At 36.3% G+C, this 26,478-nt stretch overlaps 1 protein-coding gene across 3 annotated transcripts in view; it reads right to left on the bottom strand.

Moving 5' to 3' along the window:
- The window catches only part of LOC150077559 (uncharacterized), a 536,301-nt gene that overhangs the window by 386,899 nt on the left and 122,924 nt on the right, over positions 1–26,478 (bottom strand). For all 3 annotated transcript variants that reach the window (XM_090386199.1, XM_090386201.1, XM_090386200.1), the window contains exons 9-10: positions 23,606–23,678; positions 10,781–10,910 (exon numbers count right to left, since the gene is read on the bottom strand). In XM_090386199.1, coding sequence (XP_090242325.1) covers positions 10,781–10,910; positions 23,606–23,678 — 203 coding nt within the window. The remainder of the gene's footprint in view (positions 1–10,780; positions 10,911–23,605; positions 23,679–26,478) is intronic.

Below are 26,478 nucleotides of genomic sequence, written 5' to 3'. Positions count from 1 at the left end.
TTACTGTCAAGGGTAAAGGCCTTTGCTTTTGTAAGAGCGACTACAGTGGCCTCAGATAGTTTTTAAATTCTACGTAGTGGAACCAACTGATGTTAACAACAACAAATTCGAAATGGGAAGCATTCAAGGAATCATAGAAGCTACTTAAAACTTCTTTTAAGCTTTTCAGCTTCTTGGCTTTAAACTATATAGTAGTGTAAAGCATGAATTTAATTGTTTCCCATATTATGACAATAGTTTTCACTATTAGTGAAGCATTACTTATTTGAGATAGTGCAATACATGGTAACTTGTTGTGAAGGTACTCACAATATGAGATACAATTAAATCAATTCCTTTACACTACTTAGGTAGTTTTTCATTATGAGTTCACTACAGTTTATTTTCATTGATATTTTATAGAGAATAAAAGATTGATGTACAAATTGGAACAGTGTGGCATTGAGAACAAGTTGCTGCTATGAAAAAAAAAAAAAGGGATGGTTGAGTGGAAGAAGATGGAGAGTGGTAATCAATGGACAATGCTCTTCATCAACTAATGTTATTAGTAGAGTTCCCTAGAGTTCAGTGTTGGGCCCATTGATATTTTCAATAGTACAATCTCCTAAGCCCTCAGACCATACAAGGAAGTCAACTAAAGATGCCTCCGCCCAAACGGATGACGCTTCCTCTCTGTCCCCCCTGCCTTCAACAGCCCCAAACAATGATCGCTCATCTGCCTCTCTGGAACATATGCTGAGGAAACAATTTAGAGAAAATGAAGATATTAAACAACATCTTTTTCGTATTGAAGATCAGCAATGTAAATTCTACCACTTGCTTCTCGAACTAAAGGCTATGGTCGAAAGCCATCCGGTGCCTCACCCTTCTTTTCATCAGACCTCTGCAGTTCCAGCCCTCAGCCCAGATGCTGAAGAATTCGTTCCAGAAAAAACAGCTCCGCGATACCAAAAATCAAGCTCTAGCTCTCTTTCTGTCCGAGAACACAATCGTGTTTCCTCGCAACGTGTTGACACAGGAAGACAACCTATATCCACCTCTATTAGTAATCAACAAAAACCAAGCAATTTGTACGTGCACTATCAAAATTATCGCACTGAGCAATATCCTGAAGTGCCTTCCCATAATGGCTTGCTTACAAACTCCCCAGGTTTTAAGTTTCCTCGCAAAAACAACAGAAATGCAAGCATAATAGGAACAAGAAATGTGCAGTCTTGTATTAAAATTAGAAACAGAAATAGTTCGACGCTTAGAAATAATAACATTTTTATTAGCAGGCTAGACCCGAATACTACTTCCCAGCAGATGGACCAACTACTATTAGAGTTAGAAATTCCAGGTAGAGCGTTCAAAATAAGAACGAAACATCCCACATATTCATCATTTAGAATTGAGCTAAAGGATTGTGACATACAACAATATCTAAATCCTGATATCTGGCCAAATGGTCTACTCATCATGCCATTTTATGGAGCTATTGGAGGATCGGTCAACAACCCTAGTGAAAAGTTACCAACTAATTCTCAATCTGCTGAATTCTCTGCATAGCTAGAGAATAATATTCCTAATTCTCATCTTAATCCATCATTTAACTTGCCATCCAATACATCTGTTTGCAAACATCCTTCTAACACAAATATCCATCTCAGCATTTTTCTTCAAAATGTAAGAAGCATAAAAAATAAACTATCTACGCTTATTTCATTAATGGTTGAAGAATCGCATGACATCATATGTTTAGTTGAAACGTGGATGCAGGAATCTTTACAAGATGTCTTCCTACTGCCGAAGAATCTCAGCTACACGCCATTCATGACATCAAGAATTAATCGTAGAGGTGGTGGGGCAGCAATAATTTTAAAATCCAAATTTAAAGTTTTGAACACATACAACTCTAATACTTTCAACTTTGAAGGAATTTCCCTACTAATTCAAGTTAAGGAATCTCTGCTTCAAATTTATAATATTTATATTCCGCCTGGACCTACTGATGACATCATTAATGAAGTAATAACCTGGATCACCACTGTTCTTAAGCCTCAAACTAACATCATTATAATGGGCGACTTTAACCTTCCCCTGCCCAAATATAATCTACAAATGAAGCTGCTGTCTGACTCATTTTTAGTTCTAGGAGCAAACAAAATCAATGTCCCTGTTACAAGAGGTAATCAAGCGCTTGATCTTGTATACTCTAACTTTCCACTGCATGAAAAACTTAGTACGAACATTACATTTCAATCTGACCACAAAAGTATAGAACTGCAAGCAACAATTTGCTGCAGGAATCCTCGCCCCCTTCTGGAAATCACTAAAAGAATATCATCAATTAAATTCCTTCAGAAAGAAAAGTTTTTGCAGCTCTTAAAATACTACCCATGGGATTCTCTCAAAAATATTCCTATACAGGACGCCACCTTTCTTCTTATAAAATGGCTGAATCAACTGAAAACAGAGTCGGCATCCAAACTTGTTAGAATATCTTCTCACTCCAAACCTTGGTTCCAATCCCACCTGAAACCATACTTTAAAAGTAAGCAAAAATACCACAGGCAGTGGAAGAAATACGGCACTTCATCAGCACACATAAAATATAAAAAGAGCAGAGCTTTGTTTCAACTCAAAAAAATTCAGTCATACAAAAATTATGTTATGTCCACGCTAAAGCACAATAAAAGAGCACTTTCTACAAAAACAACAGCTACCTTACAGCATGATCTAGTTGTTGAATGGATAAGATGCAATATGAAAACAAGCAGATCTGACATTTTCACTGAAGGTATACAAAACAGATTTATAGCATTTAATTCCTATGAACAAGCAGACAAAGTGCAACATGTGTCTCCGGATCAAGCCCTGCTAGTTAGCCAACTTGTGAACAAAAATACAGTTCAGCATGCAGTTAACCAAATACGCCCTGATAGTAGTGAAGGCCCTGACGGCATCCCTGGTTTTATTATTAGATTGTCCAGCGTATACATCATTGATTCGTTAGTGCATATCATTTCCAGGTGCATCTGCCAGCCATTCCTTCCAAGACAGTGGAAAACTTTCAGGATTACGCTGATTCCTAAAAAAGCTTGCAGAAATAACCATTCCGGCCATCGACCAATTGCTGTTTCGTCAATAATCACTAAAATTATTGAAAAAATCATGCTCCCATATCTTCAACATGCAATCTTCGCCAAAGCACCTGTCAATATGCATTTTGGTCCCAGAGGGCGCTCCACAACAACAAGCCTAGCTGACACCATTGTACGCATCCAAACTGCATTTCAAGACAAGGCACAATGCGACGTATTTTATTTTGACATCAAAGGTGCTTTCGACAACATAGATCTCGAAAAAGCTTTTCAAATACTAAAAAATCACTTTCTCGTTGACGCAATGATTATTTCCTATCTTCAATACAGCCTAAATCGCAGACTTCTCCTCTTCCCCACTAATACTGACGATATTCTCGTCACAACCTCAACAGGCATTCCCCAAGGAGCCGTTCTCTCCAGTACAATATTTTCAGCATCTCTTCAACCACTTCTACAAGAAAATCCAAATCTACTGGCATATGCCGATGATTTAAAATTATTTATAACCTCCAAAGCCAGTGATGATATTCGCAAAGTTATCAATGATGCGAACTCACAGATTTGTGAAATCATCAAGTACCTGAAAGATCTCAATCTGAATATAAATGCAAGCAAATCTGCTCAAATTACTTATTCCCTTCAGAAACAACCCAACCACATAGAAATAAAAATTGCAGATGTCCCAATCCCAAATGTTTACGCTCACAAAGACCTTGGAGTTGTTTTTGATAAAAATCTCTCCTTTAATGCCCACTATTTATATGTTGCTCAAAAAATTCAAAAAGCAAAATGGTTAATCAAACAAGAAACAGCAGCGATTCAAGACAGAAAAACAGTCATTAAGCATGTTCAAAGATGCATCTTTCCCATTCTGTCCTATGCTTCCGAAATCTGGTCTGGTGCTCCCCAAGTAACCGTCAAGAAATTCCTTGCCCTGGAATATTGGGTTCTTAGATGGCTCAATAGGAAGCTTCGCTTTCCCCATACAATATCGAGGCAACAGCTTTATAAAAACCTAAAAACAAAGCCTCTGCAACAGATGATCAACGAGTCTGGAGTCATGCTTCTTGCAAAGATAATCACCTCTGCATGCGATTCACCAAATTTAGGCAATATAATAGCTGCCCCCAACAGGGAAAATACAAGAAACCAGCGATTCAAATCCAGCCTCTCCAGGCTCAAACAAATGGACAGAATGTTCCCCAATGCATTTCTTCACCTCATAAATCATCACAACATTGATTGCAACAGGTTAATCAACTCTGCAGCCTACAGGAGTCAGATCTCCGATGAAATGAAGAAAAATAACCCAACCAGTAATGGCAGCTGAAAGCTAAATGCCCTGTTCTGCAATTTTTAAATTCATAACTAAAATTTCTAACCATTGTTAATATCTATATAAAACTTGCTATGTACATATACTTTATATCATTCCTTTGTATTCTTATCTGCCCCTAGCCATGTGCTGTGATGGGCTTGCTGTATTTGCAATAAATGAATATTTATTTATTTATTTATATTCATCAATGATATTGATGAAGGCATATCAGGCTTAATATCCAGTTTTCAGATAATACAAAAGTTGGCAGGGTGGTTAATGACAGTAATGATGGCATGTTACTGCAACAGGATCTAGGAAAGTTGAGCAGATGGGCTGAGAAAGGGAAACTGAAGTTTAACATTGACAAATACAAAGTACTGCATATGGGTAGCAGTAACCCCAGAGTAACCTACCAACTGTGTGGTACTACACGCAGGGTAGTGGAAAATGAAAAGACCTAGGAGAAATTGCACAGTCAGATATGAAGTTCTGTGAGCAGAGTAAACAGGCTGCCAGGAGAGCTCATGGGGTTTTGTCAATGATATAGAGGAATTTTGTAACAGGGATAAGGAGATGATTATCCTATTGTATAAAGCAATGGTCACAACACATCTTGAGTACTGCATACAGGTATACAGACCTCAAGATGTTGTAGTAGTAGTAGAAGCAAGTGATGCAAGAAAGCAGGTGTATGAGCTTATGTAGCACAGACAAAAGAAAACAATTTCACACATCCATTGACTCTAAAAGTTTGTCCAGTTCCTCCTTGAATTTATTTAAGCAATGAACCTCCACAATGACAGATGGAAATTTGTTCCAGCAATCAACAACCTGCTGGCTAAAGGCAAATTTCCACACATCTATTCTACAACTGTCTTTCCTCAATTTGAATTTATAATCTGAGCAAGCATAAGGATCCCATCAGAATTCAGCGTGCTCAACCCATTCAAGGCCTTAAACACCACAATCAGATCATCTCGCAGGTACCAGTCTCCAGACACAGCAATTTGCAGAACTTAAGCATTTCTTGGTAAGAGAACCTCTTTGTTCCTCCTAATCTATCTTGTTGCCCTTCTCTGCACTTGCTCAAGCAACTTTACATCCTTCCTAAAATGAGACCTCCAGATCTATATGTAGTACTCAAGGCATGGCCTGACCATTGCCTTATACAAAGAGATAATCACATCCATTTCCCTATTATCAAAATTCCTGTAAATCATTGACAATACCCCATGACCTGCTCTGGCAGCCTATCTGCATTACTCAGAAAACTTCATATCTGACTGCACAATTACTCTGAGGTCTTTTTCATTTTCTACCACCCAAAGTGTAGTACCACACACACACACACACACACACACACACACACACACACACACACACACACACACACACACACACACACACACACACACACAGTTGGTACGTTTCGCTGGGGTTACTTCTACCCATATGCAGTACTTTGTATTTGTCAATATTAAACTTCAGTTGTCACTTCTTAGCCCATCTGCCCAACTTTTCTAGTTACTGTTGCAGTAACACACTGCCATTACTGTCATTCACAACCCTGCCAATCTTTGTATCATCTGCATACTTAAGACATTAAGCCTGATATACCGTTATCAATATCATTGATAAATACAAAAAACAATAGCAGACTCAACACTGAACTCTGGGGAACTCTACAAATAACATTAGTTCATGAAGCAGTGTCCATTGATTACCACTCTCTGTGTCTCCCACTCAGCCACCCTTTTATCTATTGTAGCAACTTGCTCTTAATACCATACTGCTCCCATCTGTACAGTAGTCTTCCATGCGCAACAGTATCAAAAACTTTCCTGAAATCCAAGTATATGATATCAAAATTATTTTTTGTATCCAGTTCCTTTGTGACCACATTGTGATCCAATCAAATCGGTCAGACAAGACTGGACTCTGGGGAACTCTACTAATAACATTAGTTCATGAAGAGCAGTGTCCACTGATTACCACTCTCTGTCGTCTCCCACTCAGCCATCCTTTTATCCATCGTAGCAACTTGCCCTTAATACTATAATGCACCCATTCATACAGTAGTCTTCCGTGAACAACAGTATCAAAAGCTTTCCTGAAATCCAAGTATATGATATCAAAATTATTTTTTGTATCCAGTTCCTTTGTGACCAAATCTTAGTATCCAATCAAGTTGGTCAGACAAGACCTTCCCTTAACAACACTATGCTGTGTCTGAACTATTACTGCAGTCTTGTCTAGATACATTTTCACATCTCCATTCCATGGGGACTTCCCCTCAGTCCAAGGATGCTCTCATAATAATGGCTAAGGGTTTCCTTACTTCCTTTAATATAACTGGATAGATCTCATCCACCCCAGGTACATTTTTTATGTTCAATCTCAAGAATTTCTCCTCCAGTTTGCTCTCAGTTATTACAAAATCATTAAGCTCACTGTTAGCATTTAATAAGCTTCGGTTCTTCACTTCCTAAAGAATTCTTGATGTGTGAATGCAGATGCAAAATACTCATTCAGTTTTTCCGCTATCTGAGCATGATCATGATCTTTGCTGTTTTTCTTTGCATCCTTTGCCAAGGATTTCTAGTAATCTGCCATTTTTGCTTTCCCAGTGCTTATGTCACACCAAAATGACTCAACGTTGTACTGTTCATCTGTGTCAACTGGATGCACTTCCTTAAATTTTATGAGGTCACACTTGAGTACTGCATACGGGTATGGAGGCCTCATTTTAGGAAAGATATAGAGTTGCTGGAACAAGTACGAAGAGGGGCAACGAGATTGATGAGGAAGCAAAGTGTTGCTCTTATCAAGAAAGGCTTCAGTTATGCAAATTGCAGTGTCTGGGACCAGGCACCTGCAAGGTGATCTGTTTGAGGTGTTTAAAACTTTTAATGGATTGAGCAAGCTCAAAGCTGATGGCATTCTTCCTCTTACTCACTAACCACATGAGGGAGCATAAATTCAAACTGAGAAAGGATGTCGCAGAATAGATGTGTGGAAGTTTGCCTTTAGCCAATGGGTGGTTGATTGCTGGAACAAACTTCCACCTGTTGTTGTGGAAGTTGATAGCTTAAATAAATTGAAGGAAAAACTAGATAAACTCTTGGAGGGAATTTATGGGAGATGGGAACTTTTTTTTTTTTTTTTTTTGGCTGATGCTGTATAAGCTTTCTGTATTGCATCATTTGTCATTACTAATGCTAATACTAAGGAGCAGACCTCATTATAGGATGGTAACAGAACAATGGAAACAAGTGAAAACTATACTTCTTATATATGGTTTATTTGAAGTGCCACACCTAAGTAATTCAAGGTGATTACATCATAAACTGAGAGATTAATGTCATAGTACATTACAATTCTTTTCATTGCTGTTGGTAATACAGGTGTACACACTGATGAAGACAAGGCAACATTTAATTTCCAACAGAAGAAAATTATAACAATTTTCACCATATATTTCTTTCTGCTCTCCTCTTCTGTTAATTACAATGTATACTGTTCATGATGCAATATGTTTTAATAATCAACTTCTGCTACTGTCACTTTAACCACATGGAGTATAAGATTTCTGCCCATGAATAAGATTGAATGAATTTTAACCTTTATTAGAGGTTACTGTATCTATAACCTGCACTTGTATCAATTTTAAACAAAAGATAAAAAATAATAAATAAAATTTATTATTTATTATTTTTTATCTTTTTTAATAATAAAAAATAATAATAACATTAAATATTTCTAAAGGTTATATAAATGGAAGATGTAACAAAAAATCATGCAGATTCTATAAACAGTTAATAAATAGTGAAGCATTCCTCTTATTTTAGTAAGTAAAATAGTTACTTATAATTTATATATAAGCATCTTTCATTTGAACTGTCAGCATATTAAAACCAAAACTACCAATATTTATGATATCACTAACATAACTTAATGCTTTCATTGTTAGCTTTTCTGATTTTAACACAAGATTAAAAACCAAAGGATTGAGTCAATCTGGATTTCGGAGGGCAGAGACATTTTTGGGTTTTCTTCTCATTATGACTGAATTCAGAATGGCTGTAGGTGGAGCATTGTGATTAATGGTTACCCTACCAGATTGGGCCAATATAAGAGGTGTGTACATCTAGAGATTAGCACTAGGACCACTGTTATTCTTAATTTTCTTAAATGACATTGAAAAAGGAATATAGGGCATTATGTCAAAATTTGTAGATAATGTCAAGATTAAGAAAGTGATTAATGATTAGTGCTAAGCAATGCTTCTTTACATCTTAGGGATAACAAAAGAATTAGCAGCTATTATTTAATGCAGCAAAATGCAAGGTCCTATATGTTCACAACAGCAACCACAAAATAACTTATACACTTACTTGGTGAGGATGAATTTAAAAAAATAAAAGTAGATAAATAAAGTGGTTAGGGGACTACAATATAGGAAGCCATGAAGTTCTCTGTGGAGCACAGACAGTTGACTTATGAGTTGTCCTAACAGCCCATCTGCCTTGCTCTGAGAACTTTCTAACTGCAATAACTCTCAGGTCTATTTTGTTCTCCACTACCCTCAATGTGATACCAAATGGCACATTATTTTGGGATTACTGCTATCCATATGCAGTACCTTGCATTTGTGAATTTTAAACTTCAAATGCCTCATGTCAGCTCAAACTGCTCAATTTTTCTAAATCTTGTGCAGTAGCATATTCTGATTACTGTCATTAACCACCATAATCACATGGTGTTATTGATAATTTAAAAGCATTTTCTTGTTGAGATAGAGGTCATAATCCCAATGAATAAGGCATTGACTGAAAAAACGAATTTTGAATTTTTGAAAATTTTGAATATATGCTCCCTGTTTCATAACCAGGGAGCATATATTCAAAAAGAGGAGAAGAGGTTTAGAATGGATTATAGGAAGTTTCGTTTCAACTCTCATATTATTTACCAGAATAAATTGTCACTATGGGCGGGTGAGCTGGCAGCTTGGGGAAATTCAAATGTCAGCTGATTACCTATGTGAGGAAGAAATGACGTAAGCAGTACATTTTATTTTATTATTATTACTTTTTATTTTTTTTGAGTGGCGCAACAAATGTCTGGGGCTTCTTCGCAAAATATGTATAACAATAAATATCAATAGTAAACATGGGGAAACAACCTTTTACACAAAGAATTTCATAAACCAGATACAGATTCCAATTCATAGAAACCAATTGTGCTTTGCTTCCGCCTTTGCTTGTAAAAATTTTCAAAGGATAATAGCCCACCAGATTAGTGACCTTAACAAATATGGCTTCAGATCTGGATCTGAATTTGGTATTGTGGATGCTCAGTTCAGGTTCTTGGAACTGATCCATGGGATGCAAATATATGCCTTAGGAACCTTTATAGACTTTCAATGTGCATTTGACCAATCGCTCAAAAGAAATACATAAATAAATTAGAGGATACTTTATCAATCAGTGTGTAATATATCAAAGAAATCAACAAACAATCACAATGGGACTGCAAGACTACATTTTGGGTTCCCCTTTTGGATGGTACTTGATGAATGACTTAATAAAAGGTTTTGATACCAGCATGGTTGTGTATGAATTCCACCCCCCCAATAAAACCAAAAGTATGCTCATGAAATAACAACCAGTATTACGTGGCCACCTGACTTAAAATATCATGAACACACTGTAGCCTATTCTACACTGCAAAGATCCACAACTGTATATTCATCATACTTTACATTTAGCTCATCAGTTTGATAAAGTTAAATAATTTGCTGGCATGATAATTGCAATTTCACACATGGACTGGGTTATCAAAGGCTGTTCAAAGCCATGATTGCTGGTATATGTGACACAAAAAACTGAGACACAAAAGTACTGAAGCTGTAACAAGTTTCTTTAAAAAAAATCTTAAATTTGGATAAGAATTGATAAAAAAAAAATTAATTTCAAACTAAAATTATTAGTTTTTAACATTTTACACATTTCTAGTGTATTTTTTATTTGCAATGAACTGTTTGTTGTTTATTGCTATGAAAAAAAAAAAAAAATTAAGAGTACTCTTGATTGGGGTGGGGTATGTGGGGGGGAACCATAAAAATACCAGTGCATTAATCATTTGAGCAAATTATGAATAATTCCCCCCACCACCACCACCACCCAATTCTTTCTGCCAAAATTCAGAGTGCACTGGCAATTTTTTGCAACTTTCTCTAAAGAATTAGCCATAAAATTTTCAATAACTTTTATACAATTTCACATGACTGATAATGGATTAAACGTTAAAATCAAATGTAAATTTCTGTTTTTCATGTTAATAAAGAGAGAAAAAAAATAAAAGCACACATTACTTCAGCAGGTATTTCATCCAAAATGTTATCATCTGCAATCAATGTATGAAGACACCGCAACAATCCAATACTGGGAGGTAGTTTATCCAGGTCGTTGCTGCTAACTACAAGCTCTTCTAACTGAGGAAGACTAAAAAAAAAAAAAAAAATGGAAAGAAAAAAGATTAAAAAAGTCAGCTTAAAAACAATTCTCTTTATAAGGATTCCATTACATGCACATTCAATTAATAAAGACTGCTTCCCTACATTACTTAGCTTGGGTAGGGCATTTGGAAAAACATTACTGTTTTTTCAAAGGCCCTACTGGTCACAAGCTATGATCAGGAATGTCATCTCAAAAGGTAAGGCTATTTTAACCAAGAACAATTTTCAATTTCCACATTGTGAACTGGGGTTACTTATGTAAAGAAAAGAGATATATAAACTACTGCATGAATTTAATAGATTAGTATAGAAAATTACATGTAAATTTAGTATTAATATTATTAGTATTCACAGTGAAAACTGATGTGAGAAAGCAAACTTATATAAAAAACACCACCTCACATCATCTGTCCATCTCTAATAATTTGTCTATTTATTCCTTAAATTTATTTAGACTAAGCACTTCCACAACACCACATGGAAGTTTGTTTCAACAATCAGTTACCCACTGGCTGAATTCAAACTTTCCCACAACTATTATGCAACCATTCTTCCTCAATTTAAATTTCTCTCTCTCATGTGTTGCCTGAGCAGCATGAAGGATGCTATCAACATTTAGCTTACTCGATCTAACTGAGTCTTGACAGCTCAGTTAGAAGATCTCTTCAAAAGTGCCTAGTTTGCAGAACTGAAGTCATTTTCATTAAGAGTACCCATTTCTTCTCACTAATCTTGTCTCCTCTGCACCTGTTCCAACAGATCCACATCCTGAAATGAAGTTTCTGGACCTATATGCAGTAATCAACAAGTTATAACTAATGTCGTATACAATGCGATGGTCACCTCGTTATCCCTGCTGGCAAAATTCTTGTATAACATTGCCAAAACAGGAGCTGCCTGGCAGCCCATACTCATGAGTTGTCCTAACAGTACATTTGTCTGCTCTGAGAACTTCATATCTGACTGCACAATTATTCTTAGGTCTTTTTTGTTCTCCACTACCCTCAGTGTGGTACCAATGACAGTAACCCTAGAACAATTCTAGGGTTACTGTTATCCATATGCAGTACCCTGCTTTTGTGATTTTTAAACTTCAATTGCCACATGTCTGCTCAACTGCCCAATTTTTCTAGATCTTGTTGCAGTAGCATATTCTGATTACTGTTGTTAACCATCCTAACAACCTTTGCATCATTCACAAACTTAGGCATTAAGCATGATGTCTTTGTCAATATCATTTATAAATATTGAAAATTAAAATAAGTCCAGCACCAAGCCCCAGAGAACTCCACTAATAACATTAACCTAAGAGGAGCAGTGCCCACTGATAACCACTAGGTGGCAGTGATCACATTGTACTGATGTGGGATTTACTTAAAGATATAATTACCATCAGGGGTAAAGGAAAGGGTTTTTGCTTCCGTAAAGGTTAGTGCAGTGGTCTCAGACAGTTTTTAAACTCTGTACAGTGGGATCAACTGACAATGTTACCACAGTAAATTCTAAGTGGGAAGCATTCAAGGAATTAACCGTGGATGCTACTAAAAGTTTCATACTTATTAAGAAATATTGTTCAAGGTTTAGGCCTAAATGGTTATCAAATGAACTAATGAGACTGGTGACAGAGAAGAAAAATGCATGGGATGCATATAAATTATCAAGTGACTCAGAAGCCTATGGCAGATATAAGCTAGTCTGTAATCAGGTCACAAAGGAGGTTAGGCATGCGAAGGCAGATTACGAGAAATCTTTGGCAAAAGATGCTAAGAAAAACAGCAAGGATTTCTTTACTTATGTAAACTCTAAAAGAAAGGGGATGAATCTGATTGGTCCACTTGATATCGATGGTTCAACTGTTGATGATCCTGCTCAGATAGCAAACAAACTGAATGAGTATTTTGCATCTACATTCACACATGAGGAATTATTAAGGTTTGAAAATGCCAGAAGGTTATCAAAATTATAGCAGGGTGCTTAATGATTTTGTAATAATTGAGTGCAAAGTGGAGGATAAATTGTTGAAGTTAAACATAAGAAAGGCACCTGGGGTGGATGGGATCTATCCAGTTATATTAAACGAGGCAGCAGAGCAACTAAGGAAACCCTTAGCCATAATTATGAGATCATCCTTGCACTCAGGGGAGGTCCCAACGGACTGGAGATGTGCAAATGTATCCCCAATTCACAAAGGGGGATCAAAGGGTGACACGAGTAATTACAGACCAGTTAGTTTAACTTCTGTTCCGGGTAAAATAATGGAGTCACTGGTTAAAGATGCATTGCAGGATCATCTAGACAAGACTGCAGCAATAATTCAAACCCAGCATGCGTTTGTTATAGGGAAAGTCTTGTCTGACAAATTTGATAGGATATTATGATGTGGTTACAAAGGAACTGGATGCAAAAAATAATATTGATATCATATATTTGGATTTCAGAAAAGCTTTTGACACTGTTGCGAAATGGTATTAAAGGTAAGTTGCTACAATGGATAAAAGAATGGTTGAGTGGGAGAAGACAGAGGGTGGTAATTAATGGGTGCTTCTCTTCGTGGACTAATGTTATTAGTGGAGTCCCACAGGGTTTGGTGTTGGGTCCTCTGTTGTTTTGTATATTTATCAATGATATTAATGAAGGTATATCAGGCTTAGTGTCGAAGTTTGCAGATGATACAAAGGTTGGCAGGGTTGCTAATGACAGTGTGCTACTGCAACAGGATCTAGATAATTTGGGCAGATGGGTTAAGAAGTGGCAACTGAAGTTTAACCTTGACAAATGCAAAGTACCGCATATGGGTAGAAGTAACCCCAGAGAAATGTACCAACTGTGTGTACTACACTTAAGGTGGTAGAAAATGAAAAGACCTGGGAGTACTTGTGCAGTCAGATATGAAGTTTTCTGAGCAATGCAGACAGGCTGCCATGGCAGGTCATGGGGTTTTGTCAATGATATATAGGAATTTTGCTAGCAGGGAAAAGGAGGTGATTGTCCCTTTGTATAAGGCAATGGTCAGGCCAGGCCTTGAGTACTGTGTACAGGTCTGGAGGCCTCATTTTAGGAAGGATGTAGATTTTCTTGAACGTGTAGAGAAGGGCAACAAGATTGGTGAGGGGAATGAAGGGATCCTCTTACCAAGAGAGGCTTGAGTTCTGCAAATTGCAGTGGCTGGAGACTAGGTGCCAGTGCGGTGATCTGATTGAGGTGTATAAGGCCTTGAATGGGTTGAGCACACTGAATTCTAATGTGATCCTTCCACTTGTTCAGATTATGAACCTAACTGGCATAAATTCAAATTAAGAAAAGACAGATGTAGAATATATGTGCGGAAATTTGCCTTTAGCCAGGGGGTGGTTAATTGCTGGAACAAACTTCCATCTGTCGTTGTGGAAGTTGATAGGTTAAATAAATTTAAGGAGGAACTGGACAGGCATTTGGAGGGAATGATGTGATTTTTTTTTTGGCTAATGCTGCATAAGCTCATATACTTGCTTTCTTGCATCACATGCTACTACTACTACTATTATTTGCTGTCCTATCCCACTCAACAAACCCTTTATCCATAGCATTAACTCACCCCTAATGCTACACTATTGCACAGCACTCTTTTATGTGGAACAATATCAAAATTTTTTCTTATATAAGTATATGATGTGAAAACTACTTTTTGCATCCAATTCCTCTGTTACTGCATCACAGAATCTAACCAAAAAGGCCAGAAATGCTTGCCCCTTACCAAATCAATATTTTGACTGGCTTATACCTGAATTCATATCAGAATGTCCTGAATTACTTCTTTAGCCACTGACTCCATTATTTTCCCCAGGAAGAGAAGGTAAACTTTAAATTTGTAATTTCCATATCATCCTTTGAACCCACCTTTGTGAACTGGGGATATATTTACACTTTGATACCCACCTTATTGAATTAAGGCTATAATTGCCTCTCTCTCTTAATACACCTTGAGAGATACCACTGCCCCCAGGTGCCTTATTGATGTTTAGCTTCAGCAATTTCTCTTTCAATTTCCCCTTAGTTATCACAAAATCATTTAGCTTTCAATTAGAATTCCTCATGTGAATTTAGAAGCAAAATATCTGTTCACTTTGTCAGCAACATGAAAAGGATCATCAACAGTTATAACATTCATATCTAGAGGACTTTTCTTTGAGTGTTTACATAAGTAAAGAAGGCTTTGCTACATTTCTCTGCCAGATTTCTCAACATCTATCTTAACTTGCCTAACCCCTTTTGTCACTTGACTGTAGACAAGTTTATACCTATTGTGGGTTTCTGTATCTCCTGAAAACTGATATGCATCCCACGTGTTTTTTTTCACTGCCTATAGTCTTATCAGAGGTCTAAGTCTTGAACAGTACCTCTTAGTTGGCATAAAAAAAGCCTAGTAGCTTTGATGATCCCATCCATGTTTCTAATAGAATTTAAAAACTTTCTGAAACCACTGTAGTCACCTTTATGAAAGCAAAAGTCCCTCCCATTGCCTTTGACAATAGTTATATCTTTAAGTAAATCCCACATCAGTATACTGGAATCACTACCACCTAATGGTTCCTTTATTTGTGAATTCATAATGCATGAAGAGTCCCTGCTGATAATGAGATCAGAAGTATTGCTTTCTCTCTCTTTGCCTCTTTAATGTAGTACTGTAGAAAACAGTCTTGCCACTGTGTGAGTAACCAATCAAGTTCCAGTTAATATCTGGAAAGTTAAAATCCAACATTTACATTCTCATTTCATCAAGACATTCTGATTTAATAACCACTCTGTCTGTATGTTTGTTATTCAATCACAACCATTTTACCAATAATATACACTTACTCTCATTTTTGTTTTTCCGGTGCTTATGTCACATCAGATGGACTCAACATTGCACTAGCCACCCATGTTGGCTGATGCCTTGGATTCCATGTGCTTCTTAACTAAGAGCATAATCCCCCTCCTGTCCTGTCTGTATACATTATACTCCCCATATTCAAATTTTGCATCCCTTACATCCCATGTTTCCAATATCACTAAAATGTCGTTGATGACTTAACCGTACTTCAAATACATCCCACTTGTTTACTATACTACTATCATTAGTACACATGAAGTATATACTAATGATATATGCACCTATTTTTACTCTTTGTAATCTTCAAACAGCCCCCTGTATTTGCTTGCTCTATGAAGATCTTCCACACCACAGCAGGCTTTGTAATCCCCAACACACCTTGCATTCCATTCTCCTGCACATCCCAATAGAAGCAGTTCAAGAATCACTTACATCTCTGCCTGCAACTACTATTGATCTATTAGTATGTGTATCTCGCCTCCACAAACCTGGCAGTTTTCTAACCCATCTAACAATGCCTCTATAGAATCAGCAAAAACAAGTGTAGTGTATTTCATCCCTGTAAAAACAGTCTCTCCTGTTAAGAAGCAGAGACTGCACTAAGAAAAATTCTACCCATGAGCCCTTCAAAGTTTTTCCAGGTCCAAGTTGATTAACAAGGCTGTCACATGCACTTCCTCCTGTCATAACTCATCAGTTTCTCTCAACAATTCTATGTTGGTTAAATAAATCCTCAGATCTTCTGCTCTTAATATCATTGGTACCAAAGTCAAGATTCAGTAAGAATACAGACACATCGCTTACTAGCAATGTAGATAGATATTGAGCTAATATCTCATTAGTTTTAATAAAACTTAAACAAGATGCTATTTTGTTTTCCATGTCACACTGTAAAAAAAAAAAAAAAAGTGTCCTTAATATATATATATTTTTACTTACATATATAACATACACTGCCATAATTACTATTCAGAAACCTGCATACCTACAAATAACCTTTATTTACAGGAAAACTAACAACATGTGCCAAAACCTTTAGTGATTATGACAGCTGTCTTTATGGAATACTTTCCAGGATTGAGATCAGAGTTCCGGGTCAGTCAATCCAACTTCAAAACTCAGGTCCTCAAACCAGTCCATCATAGTGCAAGTAGTATCGCACGATCCATTGCCCTGCTGAAACAAGTATTCTCTTCTCCAACCTGCTACCACAATGTAATAAGGCATTATTGTCCAGGACATCTAAATAGACTTTATCTTCCACGGTTTTGTCCAAAACAATTAATGGTCCCAGACCAAAATCCTGGAAAGTCCCAGACTTTCCAGGATTGAGATCAGAGTTCTGGGTCAGTCAATCCAACTTCAAAACTCAGGTCCTCAAACCAGTCCGTCATAGTGCAAGCAGTATCACACGATCCATTGCCCTGCTGAAACAACCTGCTACCACAATGTAATAAGGAATTATTGTCTAGGACATCTAAATAGACTTTATCTTCCACCGTTTTGTCCAAAACAATTAATGGTCCCAGACCATCAAACTTCATTGTTTCAGGATGATATGGTCTGACAAGTAACTTTCTCCGGACATCTGCCACACCTGGGCATAACTGTCAGACCATGTACTGTGACTCTTCACTCCAAAGCACCACTTTCAAATTGGCCTGGGCAGTTCTAGCATTAGTGAGGGCAATTTGTCTGACTGAGAGTGTACATGCTGTGATGTTGATCTGCATTCTGAAAGGATGATTCTTTACAGGGCTCTCCCATCATGTTTTATCAGTTTTGGAGGTTTTCTAGGTCATTTCATGACAGTGCCAACACCACTGAAATGTCAAGATTGATTGACTGATTGCTTATGTGGCACTCTATTATCATTCTGTGTTGGGTCTGCTAACTCACTCTCATGGCATCTCTTGCACAATCACATCATTCTAGTCTCCTTGAAGGCCTACAAGCATATTTATACTTGGATTTAACATGTGTTGCTTGGTTAGGACATGATCGATTATCAACAGAGGGGATGTCTGGATATTAATGGTAGAGCAATGTATATAGTTTATCTTATAGACAGAAACCACATAACATCATTTCTCAACCTTATTAATGTGATTTGGCTTTACTGAAATTTTATGAAGTTGGGAAGGACACTTGTCCTTTCACATGATTTTGGAGGCAGCAGGATTTAACATTCATAGTTACTGTAATAGTCATATTACTTATACTAGAACAAAATTTCCCTTAACATTGCCCTTTTAAATAAATGGCATCACAAAAAGGATAATTTACATTTCATTTAAAATTTTGAAGAGTGCAACACCAACTGCAAATTGTTAACAGACATATGAGTTACGTGTTTCTTTTTTCTATCCATAAAAGCATTTTGATATTTTCTAATCTCTCTGAGAATGCTTTAAGATTTTTCACTTTTTTTAAACCTTACATAAAAACAGAATGCTATAGTAGTACTGATTATCTTTTTAATAATTGATGACATTTGTTTGCAAATAGGCAATACTACTTGCAAACTCATCGTAGAGGTTGTTGTTGGTTGGGTTTTTAGAAGCAAGCATCGGTAACTAAGGCAATGTTGCTCTGAGTATATTGTCTGTAAATTGTGTGTGTTCTGAGGTCGATTTTCTGTTTTCTGGATGAAAAACCAGAGTTTCCAAGAGAAAAACCATGCTACCCTCACCTGAGACTGACTAACTCAGACACGTTGTGAAAAAGACCCATAAAAATTCCTTCCATCATTGGCATGATACGAACTCAGGTTTTTTCCACCAGGTGTGGGGATGATGGCAACCCTACCAACTGTGCTACCCATGAGGGCCTATTGTAAAGGTAAAGTTTGCTCTGCATTGAAAAACAGAGCAAGACTATTGTATTAGATATGCAGGTTAAATCATGGTTACAGAAACATATGAAAATCAGGCCTCCAAATTTCATATAAATATATTGAATGATTTTTCATTTTAAAAGAGGGAAAGTGAGGAGAAAGGAGGCAATTTTCCACTGAACAAAAAAAAAAATTTTGAATTAGATGAATTTCTAAGTCAGAACATGTGCTTATCTAGCAAAACAACTTGGCGTGCCAATTTCCATGTTAAATATGATTGAAATTGAAATATGTGCATATCAGAAGAACAGAAAGGAAATAAAAATACATACATATGTATGTATTTTTATTGTTACATATTATATTAGTCATACTCAAATTATTGCCATTTTAAGAAGGAAAAAAAAAAAAAAAAAAAATTCTTGAATAAACTTGCAACTTGTTGCTCTATTCACCATTTTCAAAAGGAAAAGGATTTTTCCCAAAAAAAACTAAAGGCCACATTCAAGTTTTTTTTTTTTTTTTTTTTTTTGTAGTGAGCTGTTTTTCCTGTCCCTTCTACACCAAAAGGTGTAGAAGGGACAGGAAATGAATGGAATGAAATGAATAGAATGGAAGAAACCATTTTATGGCATCACCAAAATAGCTCGTACGAAATTCTAAACACCAGATTACCTACAAATCTATCACCAATATGGCAGCTCAAACGAATCAAATTCCCATGTTTTACACGATGCATCATGGGTACTTTGATACTATAAATTTTCACTCAACTTATGTCGTTTACCAACTGATGACGACGACATCAAAAGCTTCACATCTAGCTCTTGCCTTTTTAACATGCAAATTTTTCGTACAGTTTTATAAATGACAACCAGGAAAAGGTGGTGCACTCCCTCTTCCTAGGGACATGTTTTAAATTAACTAATCTATTAATGTAATGGAACTTTTGGTTTTATTCTCTTTTTACCTTCCTTTCATGTAATTTTTAACCTTAACAAATACAGATCTCAGAGGTGAGTACTAAGATAATAAGCTTTGCTAAAAGAATTTAATAGACAATCAACAGTACTTCAAGCTTTAAGCTGTAAAATTAATAATCATTACAATTATTTTGGATTACATACAAATCAGATTGTCTGTACATAAAAACATATTTGTTTGAAATTAGTGCAACTACCAGATTAACTTTTTGGTGATATAATGACACTGTTAAAGGATTATCCAATCTTTCAGAAAAATGATATTCGTTTGAAAGTAATGAACACTGTGGCATCTTGTTGTGAAGACAAACTCTGTTCTGCTGTGAACATTAAGGCCATTGCATTAAATAATCATCTTAATCCCAAGTAGTCACAAAAAAAAAGTATCAGAGGACAAGATAATCCTAACTTCCTATAACTTATTTTATTTTATAATTTTAATATCCAGGGCTGGTGGAACACCATAAGCCTGGTAAGCAAGGCAGAGGGGCACAAAATATAAAGGCAAGGTATTGAGTGCAGGTAAAAACAATCCTGGCATATTTCCAATTTCCATCTTGTTGTTATAGAGGAATTGTGAGTTACATGGGGAAAATTACAAAATATTTTTCAGCATAGGCCCAACTGACATATATAAAAGCAAGGTAGGAGAGGATAAGATAATCCTAACTTCATATAACTTATTTTATTTTATAATTTTAATATCCAGGGCTGGCGGAACACCATAAGGCTTACAGTGTTCCATAAGCCTTACCAGGCTTATCTTAAGGCAGTAGTTTTCAACCTTTTTTTTTAATAACAGCACTCCTAAGTAATTTATTTTATTTGCAGCACCCCTACTCAATTTTCTGCCTGTTAAATCCGATTCTCTCTCTCTCTCTCTCTCTCTCTCTCTCTCTCTCTCTCTCTCTCTCTCTCTCTCTGTGTGTGTGTGTGTGTGTGTGTGTGTGTGTGTGTGTGTGTGTGTGTGTGTGTGTGTGTGTGTGTGTACACAGTATATGTGAGTGTATGTATAGGCCATGCTGAATTAAGATAACCTAGTTGGGCTAACTTGATTACCAGATATGTATGCACAATAATACTTATATGTCAAAGCACCATTAAAAAGGGGGAAAAAAAAACACATACACTCACGTATATATACAGGCACGTATAATGTCCAATTGGCATAATTACAATGGCATTAACATTGCACATAAGTATTCATTAAACTATAAACTAAAATCTAACCTATTATGCATACTAATAATAATATTATATATATATATATATATATATAATATTAAAAAATATATGTTATATGATATTTATTATAATAATATAATTATAAAAAGTGCATTTCATAATACAAATTATATATATACAGTATATAATTTTATTCTTTATATAGAGGTACTAAGTAAACAATTATAAATCGCCAAAAAAATTAGAAAGATACTGTACACCTTTTTATAATGAAATAAATAAAAAAATAATAAGTTTAAGTAACTTGAATCCAAATTACGTGGCACCCCTGGAATGTTGTTGCGGCACCCCAGTTGAAAACCACTGCCTTAAGGCTTTTGGTACCACACTGACTGTGGTAGAGAATGAAAAGGACCTGGGGGTAATTATGCAGGCAGATATGAAGTTTTCTGAGCAGTGCAGATGGTCTGCAAGTGTAGCTCATGGTGTCTTGTCAATGATATACAGAAATTTTTTTTAGCAGGGATAAGGAGGTGATTATCCCCTTGTATAAGGCAATGTTCAGACCACACCTTGAGTACTGTATATAGGTCTGGAGGCCTCATTTTAAGAAAGATGTAGAGCTGTTGGAACGAGTACAGAGAAGGGCAACGAGATTAGTGAATGGAACAAAGGGTCTCTTACGAAGAAAGGCTTAAGTTTTGCAAATTACAGTGTCTGGAGACTAGGCACCTGCGAGGTGATCTGATTGAGATGTATAAAGTCTTGAATGGTTTGAGCATGCTCAATGCTGATGGGATTCTTCATCTTGCTCAGAATAATCGCCTGAGAGGGCATAATTTCAACTTGAGAAAAAACAGTTGTAGGACAGATGTGTGGAAGTTTGCCTTTAGCCAGCGGGTGGTTGATTGCTGGAACAAACTTCCATCTGTCGTTGTAGAAGTTGATAGCTTAAATAGATTCAAGGCAGAACTTGACAAACATTTGGAGCGAGTAGATGGGTGAAATAAGGGTTTTTTTCTGGCTGATGCTATACAAGCTTGCTTACTTGCATCATGTGCCAATGCTAATGCTAAGCAGGGTAGAGGGGCACAAAATATAAAAGCAAGGTGTGATCTGATTGAGATGTATAAAGCCTTGAATGGTTTGAGCATGCTCAATGCTGATGGGATTCTTCATCTTGCTCAGAATAATCGCCTGAGAGGGCATAATTTCAAATTGAGGAAAAACAGTTGTAGGACAGATGTGTGGAAGTTTGCCTTTAGCCAGCGGGTGGTTGATTGCTGGAACAAACTTCCATCTGTCGTTGTAGAAGTTGATAGCTTAAATAGATTCAAGGCAGAACTTGACAAACATTTGGAGCGAGTAGATGGGTGAAATAAGGGTTTTTTTCTGGCTGATGCTATACAAGCTTGCTTACTTGCATCATGTGCCAATGCTAATATGCTAAGCAGGGTAGAGGGGCACAAAATATAAAAGCAAGGTAGTGGGTGCAGGTAAAAACAATCCTGGCATATCTCCAATTTCTATCTTGTTGTTATAGAGGAATTGTGAGTTACATGGGGAAAATTCCAAAATATTTTTCAGCATAGCAAAATCACATATATAAAAGCAAAGTAGTGAGCTACCTCTATTAAAAATAATTATGGGGGGTACAAATCTTAAGAATCATAACCAGAACACCTTTGTCAACCTTCTTTCTTGGTATGATGCATCAATAACCACAAGCTTTCATCACCAAAGATTTCAAGCAAGAACCCCCCCCCCCTGGTAAAAATCAAAGATTTTTACCAGTCTGGGGGGGGGTTTCTTGAAAAGCAAAGATTTGCAATCCAAACAACATACAGGTTGAATGTGTCCCACTGCTGCCTCAGTAACAAACACTTAACATAATTGATGAACTTTTTGGAATTTTCATTAGTTTTGATGCTTGATATAAGCTTGTTTTGTCAACGCAGTACTTTTCAGGAATGCACTCCTTTGTGGCTGGTGAGAGATTCCTATATAGTGTTGCTATCATTGCTAACAAACTGACAGAGAATTGCCCTTTATTTATCACAAACATGGTAAATCAGTATGATCAGTACATTTTATTGTTGCTCTCCTTGTATACCTACAACAGTCAACACTTTTGTCTGCTTCAATTCCCCAGTGTTAAAGTTTTTAAAATATATTTGCTGTTAATAACGTTTACATGTTACAAATGACACAGATTTTTTCTACTCTGCTTCTCTAGTGATTATCATCTTGCTGTTACATCATCACAAAAAACACCAAACAAATTGCTAATGAATTATTAACAATCTATTATTTCGGCATTTTTTTGACACTGTAACAGCAGGATTACGATCACTGAAGAAGGGGAGAAGAGAACATCCAAAAATATATGGGTTGTAGAATATTAACAATGTACAGAGTCAAAAAACTTTACATGAGTGAAGTGTTTTTATTTCAATTATGTAGATAAAAGATAACCTGTGCAACATGTTATTTAAACACTATATTAGTTCAATATCAGCTCTAAACACAGCAGACTGCACTGTCTAAATCTCAACCATTATTATGGAGCAAAGTGAGGTGGCCAACATAAACCATGACTAAAAATTAATATGGACTTTAATGAGTATATTACTGAAATAATGATCAACAGGAGTGCCACAATTTGAGTAATGAGGAGCCAGTCTAGATCCAACTCAACAATGTAGGAACATGAAAATATATAATGTACAACACTAACAAAAGGAATGCCTGACAGGATTTTGCTAGGTAAGAATAATGCAGAATTTCTAAAATCAAATTATTTTCTTCATAGAAAACACACTCACTTTCCCAAGTTGGATGGTAAACATGTCAATCTATTCTCATCGACTCTCAATACAGTCATCTTTTTAAGACTTCCTGAAATAATAAATTTACCTTGATAAACTCCTGGACAAATTAATTCACTTATTTATATCATATTTTTAAGTAACTGTAGCTAGAAACATACACAATATAACCAGAAATATGCAAAGGAAATATATTTAGCTAAAAGTCACATGAAGACAAATATTTAATCAATATAGGATATGCAATTAATAATTAGTTTTCATACTGGCAACATAAGATTTTTAATTGCTTCAATTTTCTGTTATATTTCTGGTCTCTCTACCTGACAAACAATCCCAAATGCAAAAGAAGCAAATGGCAACTAGGTCAAAAAAAAACACTATGATGTCCCTTATGATACCCTCCTCGTGAAATATCTATTGCATTATGTAACAGATTTCATGAAGAAGGGTATTATAAGAGACCAAAATTTCATACAGGTACCATAACATTTTTAATTGCTTTAATTTTCAATTATATTTCTGGTTCCTCTGCCTGACCTTAGCTAACAAACAACCAACTACATAAGAAGCAAATAGATAAAGAAAACAATACGATGTCCCTTATAATACCCACTCTCGTGAAATCTGTTACATAATGTATAAGACAGGTTGTAAAATAAAGTACATAGAATGTCGGTTATCCAGAAATCGGTTATCTGGAATAATTTAAAAGGCAGATTTTTTTTCTTCTCTCTCTCTTTTTTTTTTTTTTTTTTTTTATTAATGGTAGTATTTGAGACAAATGTTTATTATGTTACAAGAGTATTTCTGTCTGTTTTTACGTCGTATATCTGTAAAGTGTTGGATTAGGACTAATGGGTTTTCTAGGAAATGACGAGTGACAGAGTTTAGTCATTCGCTTCTGCGAACCCAATTTTCCATAACATATTTTGTTCTCTTCATTTCGTATTAAGTTTAGTTTAGCTCAGATTCAGTAAGAACAATATCGGCCTTAAACTGTGTGATTTATTAATTTTCTCCGTTTTTAGAGTAAAATGTTCAAGAAAAGAAAACACATAGTTTTAACACTGTAACAAAAAACAGAAATTATTAATAGAATTAGAAAAGATGAAAATTTAGGAAATCTCACCAAAGAGTTTATTTAATGTGAGAACCTCCAACAATTTACGACATCAAGAAAAATTCCGACACTATATCAGAATTTGTGTCAACTATGGATAGTGAAGGAGGATCCAGCAGAAAAAAAGACTCTGTTGAAACCTGAAAATGCCACTTTAGAGAGGGCATGTTATTCATGGTTTCTTCAGAAGCGAAGTTTAGTTGAGCTGGTGTCTGGACCAATGTTGGGTGAAAAAAGCATTACATTTTAATCAAAAATTAAGAGGAAATGAAGATTTTAAGGCAAGCACAGGTTGGCTGAAAAACTTTAAATTGAGACACGGTATACGTGAACTAGAAATTCAAGACAAGAAACTTTCTGCAGATGAAACGGCAGTGGCGTCCTTTAAAAGTAAGTTTGCTTCTGAATTTACAGGTCTGGAGGCCTCATTTCAAGGATGTAGAGCTGCTGGAACAAGTACAGAGAAGGGCAACAAGATTAGTGAATGGAACAAAGGGTTGCTCTTACGAAGAAAGGCTTAAGTTTTGCAAATTACAGTGTCTGGAGACTAGGTACCTGCAAGGTGATCTGATTGAGGTGTATAAAGTCTTGAATGGTTTGAGCATGCTCAATGCGGATGGGATTCTTCCTCTTGCTCAGAATAATGCCTGATAGGGCATAAATTCAAATTGAGGAAAGACGGTTGTAGGATAGATGTGTGGAATTTTGCCTTTAGCCAGCAGGTGGTTGATTGCTGGAACAAACTTACATCTGTTGTTGTTGTAGAAGTTGATAGATTCAAGGCTGTTTGTTTGTTTGTTTGTTATTTGGTTTTTAGGAGCATTAGCAACTAAGGCCATATTGCTCCGGGGATAAGTGGTGGTCATTCCCTGACCTTTCCGCATCCTCCGTATTTGGTGGTCACGGGCTCGAACCCGGGTCTAATCAAGAAGCGTGTGCTATGCACTGCTGCTCCTGCCCACCTGGCTACGGAGGCGCCTCAGATTCAAGGCAGAACTTGACAAACATTTGGAGTGAGTGGATGGGTGAAATAAGGGGTTTTTTTTTTTTTTTTGGCTGATCCTATATAAGCTTGCTTTCTTGCATCATGTGCTTTGCTAATGCTAATAAGTAAAGAACTCTTCGCTGTTTTTCTTTGCATCCTTTGCAAAAGATTTCTCGTAATCTGCCTTCGCCTGCCTAACCTCCATTGTGTCTTGGTTACAGACTAGCTTATATCATCTGATAATTTATATGCATCCCATGCATGTTTCTTCTCTGCGACGAGCCTCTTTAATTCATCTGACATCCATTTAGACCTAAACCTGAACAGTATTTCTTAGCTGGTTAGAAAAGCCTTGTAGCCTTCAACATTAAGTCTCTGAAAGCATCCTATTTAGAACTCACTGTTGGTAAAGTTGATCCCACTGTATAGAATGCGGAGATGGGAGAAATCCCAGGTGCCGTCTGACACGAACATACCTGTATAGAATGTAAAAACTGTCTGAGACCACTGCAGTCACCTTTATGAAAGCAAAACCGTTACCTTTTACCCTTGATGGTAGTTACTTCTTTAAGTAAATCCCACATCAGTACACTGTGATGACTGTCTCCCAGTGGTTCCTTTATCTGCAAATTCTTAATGCATGAATAATCAACTGCTGATAATCAGATCAAGGGTATTACTCCCTCTGGTTGGCTCTGGAACATGCTGCTGTAGAAAACAGTCATCCAATAAATCCATAAAAGACTGCTAGTGTGCAAGTGA

Source organism: Mastigoproctus giganteus, chromosome 12 (assembly GCF_048544385.1).
Source record: "Mastigoproctus giganteus isolate SK-2022 chromosome 12, ASM4854438v1, whole genome shotgun sequence".
In the NCBI taxonomy this organism is placed as follows: Eukaryota; Metazoa; Arthropoda; class Arachnida; order Uropygi; family Thelyphonidae; genus Mastigoproctus; species Mastigoproctus giganteus.
Note: the sequence above shows the minus strand (reverse complement) of the source record. Positions and strands in the feature narration are given on the sequence as shown.